Source organism: Hemitrygon akajei, chromosome 4 (genome assembly GCF_048418815.1).
Source record: "Hemitrygon akajei chromosome 4, sHemAka1.3, whole genome shotgun sequence".
Taxonomy (NCBI): Eukaryota; Metazoa; Chordata; class Chondrichthyes; order Myliobatiformes; family Dasyatidae; genus Hemitrygon; species Hemitrygon akajei.
In genome coordinates this window covers 160,661,907-160,680,851 of record NC_133127.1, presented here as the reverse complement: position 1 = coordinate 160,680,851, position 18,945 = coordinate 160,661,907, and the positions used below count along the sequence as shown (strand labels likewise).

The following is an 18,945-nucleotide window of genomic DNA, read 5'->3' as shown; positions in this document are numbered from 1 at the left end:
ACTATACACATTCCCAACCAGATTCCTTTAAGCCGTTTATTTATTTTACCAGTTTCTCACATCTACAGTTGAAGTCAGAAGTTTACATACACTTAGGTTGAAGTCATTAAAACTCATTGTTTAACCACTCCACTGATTTCATATTAGCAAACTATAGTTTTGGCAAGACGTTGAGGACATCTACTTTGTGCATGACACGAGTAATTTTTCCAACAATTTTTTTACAGACAAATTGCACTTTTAATTGACTATATCACAATTCCAGTGGGTCAGAAGTTTACAAACAAAATCAAAAGAAATCAGCCAAGACCTCAGAAAAGCAAAATTGTGGACCTCCACAAGTCTGGTTCATCCTTGGGAGCAATTTCCAAATGCCTGAAGGTACCACGTTCATCTGTACAAACAATCGTACGCAAGTATAAACACCATGGGACCATGCAGCCGTCATACCGCTCAGGAAGGAGATGCATTCTGTCTCCTAGAGATGAACGTACTTTGGAGCGAAAAGTGCAAATCAATCCCAGAACAACAGCAAAGGACCTTGTGAAGATGCTGGAGGAAACAGGTAGATAAATATCTATATCCAGAGTAAAACGAGTCCTATTATCAAAATAACCTGAAAGGCTGCTCAGCAAGGAAGAAGCCACTGCTCCAAAACCACCATAAAAAAGCCAGTCTACAGTTTGCAAGTGCACATGGGGACAAAGATCTTACTTTCTGAAGAAATGTCCTGAGCTGATGAAACAAAAATTGAACTGTTTGGCCATAATGACCATTGTGGTGCTTTGTTGCAGGAGGGACTGGTGCACTTCACAAAACAGATGGCATCAAGAGGAAGGAAAATTATGTGGATATATTGAAGCAACATCTCAGACATCAGCCAGGAAGTTAAAGCTCAGTCGCAAATGGATCTTCCAAATGGACAACGACCCCAAGCACACCTCCAAAGTTGTGGCAAAATTGCTTAAGGACAACAAAGTCAAGGTATTGGAGTGGCCATGACAAAGCCCTGACCTCAATCCGATAGAAAATTTGTGAGCAGAACTGAAAAAGCGTGTGTGAGCAAGCAGGCCTACAAACCTGGCTCAGTTACACCAGTTCTGTCTGGAGGAATGGAACAAAATTCCAGCAACTTATTGTGAGAAGCTTATGGAAGGCTACCCAAAACATTTAACCCAAGTTAAACAATTTAAAGGCAATGCTACCAAATACTAACAAAGTGTATGTAAACTTCTAACCCATTGGGAATGTGATGAAAGAAATAAAAGCTGAAATAAATCATTCTCTACTATTATTCTGACATTTCACATTCTTAAAATAAAGTAGTGATCCTAACTGACCTAAGACAGGGAATGTTTTCTAGGATTAAATGTCAGGAATTGTGAAAAACTTCTGTATGTAAACTTCTGACTTCAACTGTATATTTATTCCAATACAAATTCCTCTGAAATAGTTTCTTTCCTGAAAAGATGGCTTTCACCCTACCACAGCTGATAAAGCCCTTGAATGAATATGCTCCTGCCTCTCACCCAAGGTTCTCTTTTCAAAATGCCCTCTTAAACAAATAATGGCCTTTTGTCTGTTCAAGATATTAGTTGTATTGTTGTTTCATATTACCTTAAGAAACATGCTGTACATCATATATGTCAAACTCAAGGCCCGTGGGCCAAATCCGGCCCGCGGTGGAATTATCGTTGGCCCGCGAGATAATATCCAATTACTATTAAAGCTGGCCCCAGTAATCGAAGCGCCTATAGCATATGATATGGCTAATGCTGAGTTTATTCAGGTACCAGGTTTTCAGGGTTTTTAGTGTTTATTCGGCAGTCTTGCTCGGCAATCTTCATAAGAAACAGAATTTGTAAAGTGAAACACTTTGTAGTTATAGCAGAGACTGAGACACATGAGAGCAGGCTGAAAAAACGGAGGCAATGAAAGCTGCGATCGCATGCGTCCGACTGATCCGGCCCGCATGAAGCTGCATTTTGCTCAATCCAGCCCGTGACCTAAAATGAGTTTGACACCCCTGCACATAGTTCTCCATGATCCTTTCTGAAGTTATTTTAAAGTGATGATTTATAAATACAACCCTTTATCCCATGTTCTCACCTTGCAACGTTCTTTCCAAACACATCATGGTGAGAGCATGGTTTAAAGGCTGAAATTAGAAACTGGATAAACAAAATGAGTTTGTTTAACTCACCTAATTTGTGATTCCTGTGATCTTAAGTTGTCTAAGCTTTAGCTTCATAGTTAATAAATTGAAATACAGTGGATTCCAGTTAATTGGGCCTTCGGTTAATCAGGACAGCTGCTTCCTTGTGACAGCTCTCACAGAACAAAAGCTAATCCAGAAAATTGCCAGGTTCCCTTCATTTATTTGGGACACCATGCCACTTAATTGGGACAGGAGACTGCTGTTGAACAGTTTCTAACAAGCGTTAGTCATGTGCACTTGTGTGGCCATTAGGCACTACACCATGCTTAAAGCAAGTAGTTTTTCCAATAGTGTCAGTTGCGTGGATTCATAATGAGGGGATTTTTGTCGCTGAGTGCTGGTGAGAAATAAGCAGTAATATAATTCAAACTGTTCTGCTCACAGCCATTTCAAGCATTCAGGCTTAAAGATGCCAGAGACAGCTGGAAGTGAAAAGGAAACAATTTCACTACTTCAACAAGTTAGAAACCTTGAAGTATTTGAAGGTATTGACAATCATCTTGGACGTTACAATGCAATTTTCAAAAGCAGTGTATAAAGTCAGTCCATTATCTGCACTAGACGCCTGCACTGATTTTTTTCATTTAGTCAAAATACTACAGCATACACTGGATCAATTCCTCGTCAATATTCATTTAGGAACCAATACAGCTTTATTATTAGTATTCTAATTTGTACTGTAAATATATAACATGTTATTCAGTTTTGTCTTTTTTTAATTCCTTTTTAGCCATTTCCATGAAACTTCAGCTAATTCGACAGCTGCTTAATTGGGCCAAAACATTACTGGTCCCGATGCATCCCAATTAACCAGAATCCACTGTACAATGTTTCTTGATCAGGCAAATAATAGGACAATAACACTAGACCAGAAAAATATTACATTTGATATTGGCAATGTAGTCACCTCTACTAAACAAACTAAACACAGATTGGATGACTTCTTTGCATAACTCCCATGTTGAGTCCAAAGGATGACTTTGTTACCAGACACTAATGCACCACATCTGTTTATGGCCGACTGCATTGTTATAGAGGCCCACAGCACTTTACAGGAACACACCCTGTCACGTTAACCATTAGCACTTTCAACATCTCTACTGCAGACTTCAATTATTTCTTACTTATTTCAGTTAATTATTCCACATGGCTAGATTCAAGAGAAAAAAATTCAGACTATTGCAACTCTCAGCAGAGAACCAACTTCATGCCCTACTTGTATTAAATAGAAGGCAATGCAGATTATACAAATAATATAGACATGTCTATATAATGAAGGCTAATTAGTTGATACTCATGTAATTACCTTTGTGTTGCTTCTGCTTGTGACTAAGTAACTCTGTCCACGTTTTTCCAATAAATGAACAACATTCCACTTTGCATGCATAACCTGAAGATGAAAATAATCTCAACTGATAAAACTTGCAACTACAAATAATTACAAAGATAGACATTTTTCTTTGCTGCTGCCAGTGTGATAAAAGTTTTCAGTTTAACAATCACTGGCTCAGAGAAAAAAATTCTGTATGAAAAGTGTGCCTACAGACAAGGTAAAACTTCAGTATATACAATGAACTATTTCTTCATTAAAATAATTGTACTGTAATTTTCAATTTTAAAATCATTCTTTTGACAATGCTGGTCTAACACAAATCTTGAGTAGCAAAATGAACTGTTCCCATTTAAAGAATATCTAATTTTATTCAAACTTAGTTGCTGATGATATTATAATAAAACCAGTAAATCTCTTTGCAAGAATATTGGATTTAATGGAGAAGGCATCTTGGACAGCTTATCAGAATCATGTTTAATATCACCAGTATGTGATGTGAAATTTGTTAACTTAGCAGCAGCAGTTCAATGTAATACATAATCTACCACAAAGAAAAAAATAAACAAGTAAATCAATTACATATATTGAATAGATTAAATGTACAAAAACTGTATATTTAAAAAAAGTGAGGTAGTGTTCAAAGATTCAATGTCCATTTGGGAGTTGGATGGCAGAGGTGAAGAAGTTGTTCCTGAATCGCTGAGTGTGTGCCTTCAGGCTTCTGTACCTCCTACCTGATGGTAACAGTGAGAAAAGGGCATGCCCTGGGTGCTGGAGGTCCTTAATAATGGACTCTGCCTTTCTGAGACACTGCTCCCTGAAGACGTCCTGGGTATTTTGTAGGTTAGTACCCAAAATGGAGCTGACTTATCGGCAAGGACATATTTGTAGAGTTTAGGAATAAAAAAAGCTGCTTATACTCTACATGACGAGATTATACTACTCCTACCGAGGTTGATGAATCAGCACACAAGAGGAAGATTGAAGCCTAGGCTGAGTGGTGTATTAACAACAACCTCTCACTAAATATCAGTAAGATCAAGGAACTGATTGTAGATTTCAGGAGAGGGAAACCAGAGGTCCATGAGCCAGTAATTATCAGAGATCAGAGGTGGAGAGGGCCAGCAACTTCAAGTTCCTAGGTGTCAATATCTCATAGGAACTGTCCTGGACACAGCATATAAATATTATTGCGAAGAAAGCATGACAGCACCTCTACTTCCTCAGGAGTCTGCAGAGGTTCAGCATGTCATCGAAAACCTCGGCAAGCTTCTATAGATGTGTGGTGGAAAGTGTACTGACTGGCTGCTTTATAGCCTGGTACAGGTACACCAATACCTTTGAGCAGAAAATCCTACAAAAGGTAGTGGATTCTGCCCAGTACCTCCTGGATAAAACCCTCCCAACCACTGAGCACATCTACATGAAACAATGCCTTAGAAGAGCAGCATCCATCAAAGATCCTCACCACTTCCCCCCCACCCCAACCAGGCCATGCTCTTTTCTCACTGCTGCCATCGGGTAGGAAGTGCAAGTGCCTGAGGACTCACATCACCAGGTTCAATCCTCAATCATTAGGCTGTTGTACAAAAGGGGATAACTACACTCATTTAATGACCCTGTTATATTGATGATGTCATATTGTTATTTCAGATTCATTATTTATTGCTATTTATTTATATCTGCATTTGCACAGTTGGTTTACAGTTGAGCTTGTGATGTTTACTGTTCTATAGATGTGCTAATTATGCCCCCAGAGAACATATCTCAGGGTTGTATGTGGTGACATGTATGTACTCTGATAATAAATTTTACTTAGGACTATATACTTATCACTGTATTACAAGCTATTTAAGTTTTTTGCTCAACTTTTTCCACTTCAAGGGCACCATCAAGAAGGCTACTCGTGCAAGCAACTCTGATGGAAACCATTAAAAATTTCCCGTTTCAATCTGCTACAGCTTAGAACCACAACTACATCCAAGGTCTGTACAGTTAGCAACATCGTTTTGAGGTGATTAAATAATCTATTGCAACTTAAAAGTCCACAGAACTCAAATGGACTTCTGTCACTGGCAGAGTTCCCCTTTAAGACAGCGGAAGAGAGGATGCCACTCTGTTTTAAGAGTTTATCTAAGAAAGCGTTGCTCTTGTCTATCAATACTGACCATCTTGCTAGCTAATGTACAGTCACAGGTAAATAAAATCAAAGATTTTATATTTCCAGCAGTAAAGAAAAGATCTAAGTGCTAGAAACAGCTGGGTCAGATACTCCACAAACTATTGCCTGACTTAGTGTTTGTAGCCAATACTTTGTTTACTTGCCATTTCAATCTAGTCTCTGAAAATATTACAAAAGACCCAAAATTATCAACTGAAATTTACTTAATGAAAATTCACAGTACACTTTATTTTACTATGAAAAATTCTCATCTCGTTATTTCCCTACAAATTCCTACACTAAAGCAATTAATTTACACTTTGTTAATAACTAAAATTTCTATTTTCTTGTACATAAATTTAGAACCAATTGAAAGCATCAGAAACCAAAGAATCAATCAATGCAGCAATATTTAACAATTCCTTATTTTGTTAGAAATTGTCTCTTGTAGACGCTCATATTCTTATTGAACAGACCATTTTATTCCTGATATATTCTGAATTTTGAACAATAAATCACTACAAAGTGAACACAATTCCTCTAGCCTTTAAATTATAATTGCAACATGGTGATGGATACATTTACAAATGTATTTAAACGTATGGACTGTAAACCATTAAGTATCTCCCTCACATCTATCTGCACTTCCAATTGCTGTTGATCATCTTGTATTTTAAAGAGCAATAATCGTACGAGTATTTTGAGGATTTGATCAAAGAGCATGATGGTGTAGAAATCTTTTAGTCCTTTGTATAATTGTACCATAGCTACAATGAATAATTCCAATTATAACTAGCAAAATAACCCTACACATTTAGGTAAAAAAAAATTATGACTATGAATTTTGCATGTCAACAAATACTCAAAAACTTCTATAGTTGTACTGTGGAGAGCATTCTGACAGGCTGCATCACTGTCCAGTATGGAGGGGCTACTGCACAGGACTGAAAGAAGCTGCAGAAGGTTATAAATCTAGTCAGCTCCAACTTGGGCACTAGCCTACAAAGTACCCAGGACATCTTTGGGGAGTGGTGTCTCAGAAAGGCAGCACCCATTATTAAAGACCCCCAGCACCCAGGGCATGCCCTTTTCTCACTGTTACCATCAGGTAGGAGATACAGAAGCCTGAAGGCACCCACTCAGCAATTCAGGAACAGCTTCTTCCCCTCTGCCATCTGATTCCTAAATGGACTTTGAAGCTTTAGACACTACCTCACTTTATTTAATAAACAGTTATCTGTTTTCGTACATTTTTAATAATCTATTCAATATACATAATTGACTTACCTGCTTATTTATTATGTTTTATTTTTATTATTATTTTTTCTCTCTCTGTGGTAGATTATGTACTGCATTGAACTGCTGCTGCTAAGTTAACAAATTTCACATCACATGCCGGTAATAATAAATCTGATTCTGAAGTCAGCCACCTTGTATGTTAACAACTTTGCACTCAATATCAGCAAGACCAAGGAACTGATTGTAGACTTCAGGAAGGGGAAGAGAACACATAACTGTTCACATCAAAGGTCAACAGTGCAAAGGGTGAGCAGCTTCAAGTTCTAGGTATCAACATTGCTGAAGAGCTATCCTGGGCACAACATTAATGCATTCATGAAGGCATACCAGCAGCTCTATTTTATTATGTGTTTGAGATTTATGTCAGCAAACACTCAAGCAAATTCCTATGGACAGACCAAGGAGAGCATTCTGATTGGTTACATCACCTTCTGGTATGGAGGTACCAATGTAACACACAGTCTCCACCAATCAGACCATGAACACTACACTCTCTGCTCTACTTTTTTTTTTTTTTAAAATGTTTCTTATTTTAACTTATATTTTATATGTACTGCACTGTAATGCTGCAGCAGGACACCAAATCTCCTGACATGCCAGTGATAATAAACCTATTTCTGAAGTGTTATGTCACTAAACATTACAATTAGTTGAAGAAATTCCCCTTTTCCTTAAATTAGATATGTGAAGAAACATTCGAATATAGGACACACCTGCATGTATCTTCTCATGACGCTTCAACTTGCTTGGAAGGCAAAAGCATTTGTCACACCCTTCATAATTGCACCTAGCAAAGAAAATAATGTTTAGTATTTCTTCAATGTATAATAAAAATGAAATTTAACCATAGCTTAGCACCTACTTGAATGACGGTACACGTGTGTGCTCATATTGATGGACTTTGAGATGCTGATGCTTCTTGAACGATCTACCACATCCTTCAAAGTCACACTGCATGATGAAATACAGAGCTATACATTTGTTCTTGTGCAACAGCTCAAATACCACCACTCAGTATACAAGTAATCTTTTACTGTATATAATCAACATTTCAGGAAATTTAGTCAGCTCAACTCCAACAGTTTATGATTTAGTACATCAGGGTTCAAGCTCTACTCCAGCATTTATTGCAAAATTTGTGCCAAGTTTTCAGCTCCTTGGCATCCAGATACTATATTGCCAAAAGTTCTCTTTTAAAACTGCCCTCTTTAAGTTGATATAAATCAACAATGGCCTTTTGTCTGATCAAGAGATCAACTCCATGGACCAGAAAATATTTTGCAGGATATTCATTCTTGATTACTATGCAATAGCCTTTAATAGTGCCGCATCAGAACAGCTATTAATGTTTCCATTCTTTCATCCACACATCAACTAAATAGAACTTCTACATAAAGTCAGCTTAACACCCATAAAAGTGTACTTACTCAGTTTCAGAAAAAGATGGGGACAACTGTCGAAACACTTCAATTTTCTGCCTGTTTTTATTTTGGAGAGAAGTGGCTCAACAAACTCATTCAGAACAAACACAGACACAACTAGTATTTGTTGTCAGTTTGGAATGTTCTATTCAGGACTTCTATTTAAACACACACTGGTAATTTTAAAGTTTAAGAAACAGTTAAGGATACAGGATTAATTACCAAATAAAGCTTCACTTTGCTGTCATGCTTTCTTGAGAGATGTTTCTTTAAGTTATCTTTTGTTGTGAATGTTTGATTACATCTTTCATCGGTACACCTGAAAGGCATTAATTGTTAAAGGATGAAGGATTGTTAAAAGATTCTGCAAAGTTCAAAGCTAAAAATAATTTTAACTGTCATACAATGATCCTTCACTTGAGAATGAATTTTGCCAGAAGTGCCCAATTCAGCCCTCTGGCCTGAAAACTCTAAACTGTTTCTCAACAATTTCATTTTTGCAACATTGGTCTTCTCAGAGTCAAAATCTACCAATTTTGATATCTTACTTTGTAGAAGTGGCAGAGCCTTGAGTTTTGACTTATTCACACACACTTTGACACCAACCCAGTGTTTGTATGATTTCTCCGTACTCCACCCATGGTGGAAAAATCTTCAACTGTTGTGGTCCTGAGGTCTCTGGTTCTCTTCCTAAAGCCACCATTTTACACTCTTGCTCTATTTTTGATCACTATGCAATACTCACTTACTCTTAAAAATTTGTCCAAAACAGAGCCTAGCACAGTGGTCACCCCTGTCCATGTCCCTGATGGGCCGAATTAATGTTGTCAAAATGAACATCCTTCCTAAATTTTTATACCTTTTTCAATCCACTCAAATTTTCATTCCTAAAGCCTTTTTTGACTCACTAGACTCAGTTATATCATCCTACCTATGGAAGGGCAAGTGTTCCTGACTGAATAAAGTTCATCTTCAAAAATCTAGAAGTGTTGGGGGCATGGCTGTGCCCAATTTCCACCTATACTACTGGGCAGCTAACATTCATTGTCTCATCTTTTGGTCTCATTTTTATGATCAATCTGACTGTCCATTATGGGTGACAATGGAGTTGAACTTTATTAAGAATGTTTCCATCTCTGCACTTCTTGGATTCGCACTCCCTTTTCATACGTCTAAACCAATTGCTAATCCTGTCATCAGGCACACCCTGAGAGTGTGGGCTCAGTTCAGAAAGCATAGCGGTCTCCTTGCCTTCTCTCTTTCAAGTATTCTACATAATCATCTCTTCCAGCCTTCTATACATGATTCAACATTTCCAAGACTGGTGCAGAAAGGGCATCAGGTGCTTTAAATATCGTTTTTTTAAGACAACTGTTTGCATCATTTGATCAAGTGTCTGCAAAGTTTAATCTACCCAACACTCATTTCTTTAGATATTTGCAAATTAGACATTTTATCTGCCCTCTGATACCAAACTTCCCTGAGACGCCCAGCACAAACGTCATTGATATATTTCTCTGTACGAAACTATTGCGTAACGGTCTATTATCTTTTATCTGCGACAAGCTGGAGGTTCTGAGGTGAGCCTCTCTTGACAAAATTAAAACTACCTGGGAACAAGATTTAAATTTTTCAATATCAGATGAGATATGGGACAAAGTCCTCTAATTAGTTAACTCAACCTCTTTATGTGCCTGCCACTGCCTGTTACAGTTCAAGGTCGTACACAGGGCCCATATGTCTGCAACTACCGGTAAATTATCTCACATTTACCCAGATGTTAATCCCTGCTGCGACAAATGCAAAAGGGGCGAGGCTTCCCTTACCCATATGTACTGAACATGCCCTAGTTTGGAAAAAATACAGGAAAGATGTCTTCCAAACTCTATCCCAAATACTTAAATACAATTTGGAAACCAACCTTTTGATTTCTCTTCTCAGCACCTCCGGAGAGGGGGACATGCACCTAAGTCTGACTAAATGTCACACACTGTCTTTTGCTTCTCTGCTGGCCAGGCGTGCAGTTTTGCTCAAGTAGAGGGATGCTGCCCCACCCACCCACGCTCAGTGGCCCAGGGACATCATGTCCAGTCTACACCTTGAGAAGATCCACTATTCAATCCTCAATTCGGACATGAAGTTCCAAAAGGTGTGGGGACCCTTTCTTGAATATTTTCAAAATTCCCAGCCAGGCTAAAGGTCCTTACTCTCTCCCTTTCCTCAGTACATAAATCCCTGACCTCCAGCATTTTCCGGTAAAACTCTTTGGACTCAAATTTGTTATCATACACCAGCCAATGCATTAGAAAAATACACCTTCTCTATACCAATGCAGCTCTGTGGGGACAAAAGTTCTGTTTAAATTGGGGACGGGGAGGGGTGGGGCGATAATCAAAGCATGTTTGTACTATGGGTGCATCTTTTTCATAAATGTGAATTGTACATTTGATACATTTGTTATGCACTGCACTATTCTCCTTTATACTATGTTCTCCTTTTTAAAAAAACAATAAAAATATTGTTGGAAAAAAATTTGTCATCTCCCATACTCGATGGAAGTTTATAAAATTATGAGGAGCATAGCTAGGATAGACTGCCAGAACCCTTTCCTTTCCCACCCCACCCCGAGCAGAAACATTGAATACAAGAGGATAACTTTAATGCGAGAGGAGGAAATTTTAAGGGATGAAGCGGACCAATGCTGCTTGGGGTGGTAGTAGAAGCACCAACAGTGGCATCCAAAAAGCAGGAATATGGATCATGTACAGGGAGAAGGGATTAGTTTAGTTTGACATCTGCTTGATCCTGCACTAGTCTATATCCAAGATTAGTGTCAGTTGTAAAACTTCTGCACTACCCTGAGTGATTAGTTTTAAATCAAAATTAATCACTCAAGGACATCTTATGATTGTGATATAACAGATTCTAGTGCATCTAGATCAGCACTGGTTGGGCATGATTATCTACGGCAGGAGTCTTACATATTTACATTTCTCTATCCGTCCATTGCTCCTGCTTTTACAAATATCATCAGGAAATGTTACATTCCCGAGCAAAAGCAGATAAGAGTCTAAGGATCTACCCCGAGACATCCGAGAAAAAAAGTATTTTCCTTCTCCTACTGTCCAAGGGCAGGACAAATTTATTTGATGAAAGTGCAGCAGTCCTTTGAGGTTATGGGAAGAAACAGATGCTGGAATAATGGCTTGTAAACTTTTTTATTTGAATTTGTTGGGTGGTGTGTTTTAATTGTTTACAAGTGTGTGCAAGTGTTTAATATTCTAAAACTGATTGTTAAAAAATACTTAGTGCATTTGTGATAGTTTATGTTGGCCCAACTGCAGGCTCACAATACTCTTAACTGTTCCTTGGAATGTCCCAAAAAATCAACCCAAAATTGTATTAAAATGATAAAAAATAGATTTTGGACTACAATGAATTCCAATTAATTGGGTCATCACTTAATTGGGGCAACCCTTTTATTTGGGACACTATGGCACCTAACTGGGGTAGGAGACTGTTGCCAAACTAGTTTCTAACTAGTGTCAGTCTCATGCACTTGTGTGGCTGTTTGGTAACACTACATGCTTGGTGAAGTTTTTAAAATAGTATCAGTTGCATATGTTTGTATTCATCATTGGCAAGAAATAAGCAGCAAGATACTTCAGATCTGTTTTACTGACCATAGTTTCAAGGATTCAGGCTTAGAGATACCAGAAGCGGATGGGAGTGAAAATGAAATGATTTCATTACTTCAACAAGTTATGAATTATTAAAGTATCGACAATCATTTTGGCTGTTACAATGAAAATGAATGTTTAGAAGATGCAAACACAAGGAAAACTGCACATGCTGGAAATTCAAGCAACACACACAAAATGCTGGTGGAACACAGCAGGCCAGGCAGCATCTATAGGGAGAAGCGCTGTCGACGTTTCGGGCTGAGACCCTTCGTCCTGAAACGTCGACAGCACTTCTCCCTATACATGCTGCCTGGCCTGCTATGTTCCACCAGCATTTTGTGTGTGTTGTTTAGAAGATGCAATTGTCTAAAACATTGTATGAAGGCAGTCCATTATCTGCATTAGGTGTCTCTGCTGATTTTATTCATTTGCTCTCAATTAAAAGAACATAGCTGATGAATACCTCCATCAATAACTATTAGGAACTAATAGACAGTTTGATAGCACTGTAGAAGCATTGGTAGTGTCCTATTTTGTTCTGTATTTCATTTAAGTACACAAATTGTTACTCAGTTAAACAGTAACAGTTGTCTTTTTTTATCCTTTTACCCATTTCAATGAAATTTTGGCTAATTAATTGGACTAAAATGTACTGTACCTAAAAGTGCCCTAATTAACCGGAATCCATTGTCTGTAGGAATAAAGTAGAAGTTTTAGGAAACCTGAATCAGTCAGATCTATATTGATTGCTCAGATCAGACTTGATAACTTGCCCATATTCAGACTAAGAATTTAACATTTATTGAAAAATATCTGTTGTCAGTTTTTATAAAGTTGTAGTGGTGTTTGCAATATCAAGATGCTACAAAACCATGCATTTTGACAAGCTTAGGGCAATAGTGCAGGAAACCAACAAGGCACAGTCAAGAACACAGAGGACATCTACTACCCCAAGTCCTGTAATAAGCATCTGGACAAGGGTTTGTATACATTTAACAGAAGTTATAATATCAATCTTTAATACATTTCTGTAACAACTTTAAAGAATACCACAATAGAAATTACCTTAATACATACACTGACCTGAATGGTTTTTCTCCTCTATGAATCAGAATGTGCCTTGCAAGATGATCTTTTCTAGAATAGTTTTTATTACAACCTTCATATTCACAAGTAAATGGTTTCTGGGGGGGAGAAAAAAGCATCAGGATCATTGTTTTATGGGATTACTAGCTCTGTTTTCAATCTCCATGCAATAAAGTCAAAAAAAGCTTTACCTGGAGAATTCTCCACATACAACAGCCCTCTTTCAAATTCTCAATTGTTTTATCTGTTTTTTTTTTGTTCAGTTACTTTCACCCCCTAACTTCATCTTCAGCAAAACACCTATTCTTCCATTCTTGTTATTTCTACACCCCTCAGTTATATAACTGCCAAAAATCCCTCAAGTTTATAATTGAAGATAATGACATTCAATTGGATTAATCATTCTTTACCCAATCCTGCTCAAGGCTTTGTTTCTCCTGCCAAAACAGTTCATCACTCTTTCATCTAAGGATCATCTCAAGGAGGAAATTAGTGACTTCTAAGACACTATCTTTTAACAATTTCCACCCTGCTATTCAAAAGTATTGACATAAGAAATAGCAGGGATATGCCATTGTTTTATGAGCCTGCTTTACTATTTAATGCAGTTGGTCATATCTTAATCCCCATTACACTTTCCTACACATTTTCCTTAACGTTTACTCCACAATTGACCAAAATATGCATTTTTTAGGCCCAGAATAATTGAATGTTTAATCTACTGCACTTCTGTGCAAAGAGATGCAGTGTTGAAGAATTTAAGGAAATTAGGATTAATTAAAATGTTTATTTGAGTCATTAGTGAGAATGAAATCTAATTAAATCCAAGGACATTATCTATATTACAGAATTTTGAAAGAACTTGGAAAATTTTATCAATTCTGTAATGGTTTCTGAAGAACTGAGGAAAGAAAATGTGACTTACTATTTAAGAAAGATAAATTATTCTAACATTAAGAAGAAGGGATATGCTGTAATCCAAGGGATTTATTAATTGTATACCAACAAAAAAATGAATAACAGGATTGAGTCAGAATAGGAAAAAGTCAGACTTTTAAAAAAATCTTGTCTTCACCTACCACCCCATCAGCCTCCACGTCCGGCACATAGTTCTCTGTAACTTCTGCCATCTCTAATGGGATCCCACACCAAGCACATCTTTCCCTCTCCCCCACTTTCCACAGGGATTGCTCCCTATGTAACTCCCTTGTCCATTTGTCCCTCCCCACTGATCTCCCTCCTGGCACTTATCCTTGCAAGCGGAACAAGTGCTAGAACTCCTCTGACACCTCCTCCCTCACTACCATTCAGAGCCCCAAGCAGTCCTTCCAGGAGAGGCAACACTTCACCTGCAAGTCTGTTGGGGGTCTTCTACTGTATCTGGCGCTCTTGTGTATCAGTGGGACCCAGCATAAATTGGGAGACCGCTTCGCCAAGCACCAACACTTTGTCTGCCAGAAAAAGCAGGATCTCCCAGTGGCCACCATTTTAATTCCACTTCCCATATGCAAGTCCACAGCCTCCTCTACTGCCATGATGAGGCCACACTCAGGTTGGAGGAGCAACACCTTGTACTCCATCTGGGTGACCTCCAACCTGATGGCACGAACATCAATTTCTCAAATTTCCAGTAATCCCCACAACCCTCACCATTCCCATTTCCCTCTCTCACTTCAACTCCTTACCTGCCCATCACCTCCCTCTGGTGCACCTCCCCCTTCCTTTTCCTCCATGGTTTTCTGTCCTTTCTTATCAGATTCCCCTTCTCCAACCCTGTATCTCTCACCAGTCGACTTCCCAGCTCTTTACTTCACCAGTCCCCCATGCGTCACTTATCACCTAATACCTTGTATTTCTTCCTCCCCTCCCTCCAACTACCATCTTAGTAGATATCTTAGTACCATCTTACTAACTTCTTGTCTTTCCCCAGTTCTGATGAAGGGTCTCAGCCAAAAACATCAACTGTTTACTCTTCCATAGATGCTACGTGGCCCAGTGAATTCCTCCAGCATTTTGCGTGCATTACTTGGTTTTCCAGCATTTGCAGATTTTCTCTTGAATGAGAACAAATTCATCTTTCCCACGTTGGAAAGCTGTGACCAGTGGGGTGACAGTGCCTCAGCGCAGCTCATCACAAATTTACTGAGACCAAATATCATATTTTCAATTTTTCTGATTCTACATAACTAGGTATATCTCAAGTTATGAGATTATAGAGGGGTTTCATGGAGATATAGAAAAGCTAATTGAGCAAACAAAGATATGGCAGAGGAAGTATGATGTGACTGTGCACTTTGATGCACAATAGAAAAGCAAACCATATATTAGTGACAGGTTGGGAAATTACTTTAGAAGGGATTGCACACACTGTAAGTTAATGTGTACATGCAGAAAGGAATTAGAAGTTGCAGAACCTGGGCCTCTGTACGTCCCTCTGCAATTGGATCCTCGACTTCAAAACCGGAAGACCATAGTCTGCGTGGATTGGAGATAACATCTCCTCCTCCCTGATGATCAACACTGGCGCACCTCAGGGGGTGTGTGCTTAGCCCACTGCTCTACTCTCTATATACACATGACTGTGTGGTTAGGTATAGCTCAAATACCATCTATAAATTTGATGGAGATACAACCATTGCTGGTAGAATCTCAGGTAGTGACATGAGGGCATACAGGAGTGAGATATGTCAACTAGTGTGGTGCTGCAGCAACAACCTGGCACTCAACGTCAGACGAAAGAGCTGATTGTGGACTTCAGGAAGGGTAAGACAAAGGAACACATTCCAATCCTCAGAGGGATCAGAAGTGGAGGGAGTGAGCAGTTTCAAGTTCCTGGGTGTCAAGATCTCTGAGGATCTAACAGGTCCCAACATATCGACATTGTTATAAAGGCAAGACAGTGGCTGTACTTCATTAGGAATTTGAAGAGATTTGGCATGTCAACAAATACACTGAAAAACTTCCATAGATGTACCATGGAGAGCATTCTGACAGACTGCATCACTGTCTGGTACGGGGGAGGGGGGGGGTGGTGTGGGGGACACAGGACGAAAACAAGCTGCAGAGTGTTGTAAATCTAGTCAGCTCCATCTTGGGTACTAGCCTACAAAGTACCCAGTACATCATCAGGGAGCGGTGTCTCAGGAAGGCAGCGTCCATTATTAAAGACCTCCAGCACCCAGGACATGCACTTTTCTCACAGTTACCATCAGGTAGGAGGTACAGAAGCCGGAAGGCATACATTCAGCGATTCAGGAACAGCTCCTTCCCCTCTGCCATCCAATTCCTAAATGGACATTGAACCTTTGAAAGTTACCTCACTTTTTTTTAATATACAGTATTTATACTGTAATATAAATATAATTGAAATATACAGTATTTTGAACTTTTTAATCTATTCAATATACGTATATTGTAATTGATTTAATTATTATTTTTTTTCTATATTATGTATTGCATTGAACTGCTACTGCTAAGTTAACAAATTTCACGTCATATGCTGTTGATAATAAACCTGATTCTGATTCTGAACATAAATGGTGTGATGGCCTTTATTGCTAGAAGATTTGAGTACAAAAGCAAAGACGTTGCAGCAATTATATTGGGCCTTGACAAGATCACTTAGAATACTGATTGAACTTCTTAAGTTCAAAATGATATATTTACCATTAAGAGTATAAGAAAGATTTGGACTGTTTCCTATGATGGCAGATTTTTCTGTTGAGGCAAGACTGCGTAGGCTGGCCTCTTCTCTCAAGAACAGGAGTAACATCACTGAAACTTATAAATTTCAAAAGGGCCAATGCAAGGAAGCTTGTTCCAGCTGAGATATCTAAACCCTAAAGGCAGTGTGTCAGATGGCATCCAGGATGAAGTGAGATATTTCTTCATTCAATTACCCATTCTTTACTGAGTATTCATATCTCCCTCAGTCACCGACAACAGGTTCACCAACACAACCTACCACTATTTTACCATCACTCCTCATGGCCTTTTCTAAGCCTGTTTTGTCACTCTCATCCAGTTATGAATGAGCTAGAAATGCCTCTGATTAAACCAAAATCAAAAACAAGAAAATCTGCAGATGCTGGATATCCAAGCAACACACAGAAAAAGCTGAAGGAACTCAGCAGGCAAGTTCTAACCATATGAACTCACTGGAATTCAAGAATGTCATCTCGAAACAGTGCTGTTACATTCTCCCTTATGGAAAAGGCAACACCTTCTCCTTTCTTGTACCTCTGTCATGCCTGTGGCATCCATTAAAGATGAAGTTTATTTGTCACATGCACATCCTGGAGCAGTGAGCTGCCAGTCCTGCTCTTTTCTCAACCATGGTTTTGTTTGTGGTGATAACATCCTAGTCCTTAGAGCCAATCCATGCTCTGAATTTGCCCGCCTTAACTGTTATTCCTTGTGCATTAAAATTAGTTCAGTTTAATGAGTATTCCTTCCTTTTCCTTTACTGCACCCTTGGCTATCCTGATTATTGAACTTGCTCTTGCTGACTACCACTTTATCCCATGACTAGCTTTTGCACGGACTCACCACGTTACCAGAGGGACACAATTTTTCCAGCAGACATTTCTTACCCATTTATTCTAACCCTGGGCTATCCCAGGGTCGGGCTTCAGAGCCTCAAATCCTCTAAGCACAACACTCCAGTCAATTCCCAGATCCACTCTGTAATATGGCCAAAGCTTATGAGGTCATTCTCCATTCATTTGTCTGTTTAGGAGCTTCTATTCCATCTTCCACCAGGCCCTCAAACTAGCTCAAGCTTTCCATATAAGGACTGAACTACACCAGACCTCAACTTCTCCTCTGCCAGAATTTATGTCAATGCTACTGTAACCCCTTGGGATTCTACAGGTTTTAATTAGATCAACCTCATTCGACTGAACGCCAAAAATGCACAACCAACGTCTTTAGTCTTTCTCGGTAGAATATGCTTCTTGCCAGGAATTCGTCAGGTTACTTTCTCCAGTCCTACTCTATCCCTTCTTATATAAGGGGACGGTAAATAGTAGTTAAGGTGCAACCTCAGGAACATCCACTACAGATATAACAATGTTTCCTTTTTCCAAACACCAACCCCTTTTCTATAAAGATCACTATGTCATTTGTCTTAACTATTTGCTTCACCTACCTGCTATTTTCATTTCCACTGTACAAAAAAACATGCCTCCCCAGAGCTTAACTGCCCAATCGCTAGCTCAGTTCATGACTTCTCTTCCCTTCCCATGCTGCCGTTGACAGGAAGCCGGCTGATTAATGTTCTGCACGCTTTTCTACTCTTTCCAACTGACTTGCTACTGCCCTGCAGACATCTAAACCAGACCGAGCAAACGCCGCTCCTACCTCCCCCGTGTGTCTGCATAGATGAGCTTCTAGCCGCCAGTTCTTGGAAAACGTGGCTCCGCAGCCAAAAGAGCAAATGAAGAGGCTCCCCGAGAATTTACGCCGTGTCTGTCCAGGTCTTTCCGTCAACCTCGCCGCTCTGTCAGCAGAAGCCACAGCTGACTCTGGTTCTGCAGCGGCCTCCTCCTTTTCAGCATCACCCTCATTCACGCCGGCGTTCGCCTTCGCCGCCGCCGCTGTTGCTGCCGCCTCCTCCACCATCACGCCCGCCTCCGCCTCCGCCTCCACGGCCGCCACTCGACTCTTCTCGCGAGGTCCGTACTCCAAACTCGGCACGCTTCCCGCCGTCGGCTTCACAGCATGGTTACCGACTGACGTTTCCT

General features: G+C 39.3%; 1 protein-coding gene across 1 annotated transcript in view; it reads right to left on the bottom strand.

Moving 5' to 3' along the window:
* Nucleotides 1-18,945, bottom strand: part of gtf3ab (general transcription factor IIIA, b) — a 23,121-nt gene extending 4,176 nt beyond the window's left edge. Inside the window, exons 1-6 of the mRNA XM_073043805.1 lie at nt 18,563-18,945; nt 13,199-13,299; nt 8,655-8,751; nt 7,874-7,962; nt 7,725-7,798; nt 3,525-3,608 (exon numbers count right to left, since the gene is read on the bottom strand). Coding sequence (XP_072899906.1) covers nt 3,525-3,608; nt 7,725-7,798; nt 7,874-7,962; nt 8,655-8,751; nt 13,199-13,299; nt 18,563-18,823 — 706 coding nt within the window. The 5' untranslated portion in view covers nt 18,824-18,945. The remainder of the gene's footprint in view (nt 1-3,524; nt 3,609-7,724; nt 7,799-7,873; nt 7,963-8,654; nt 8,752-13,198; nt 13,300-18,562) is intronic.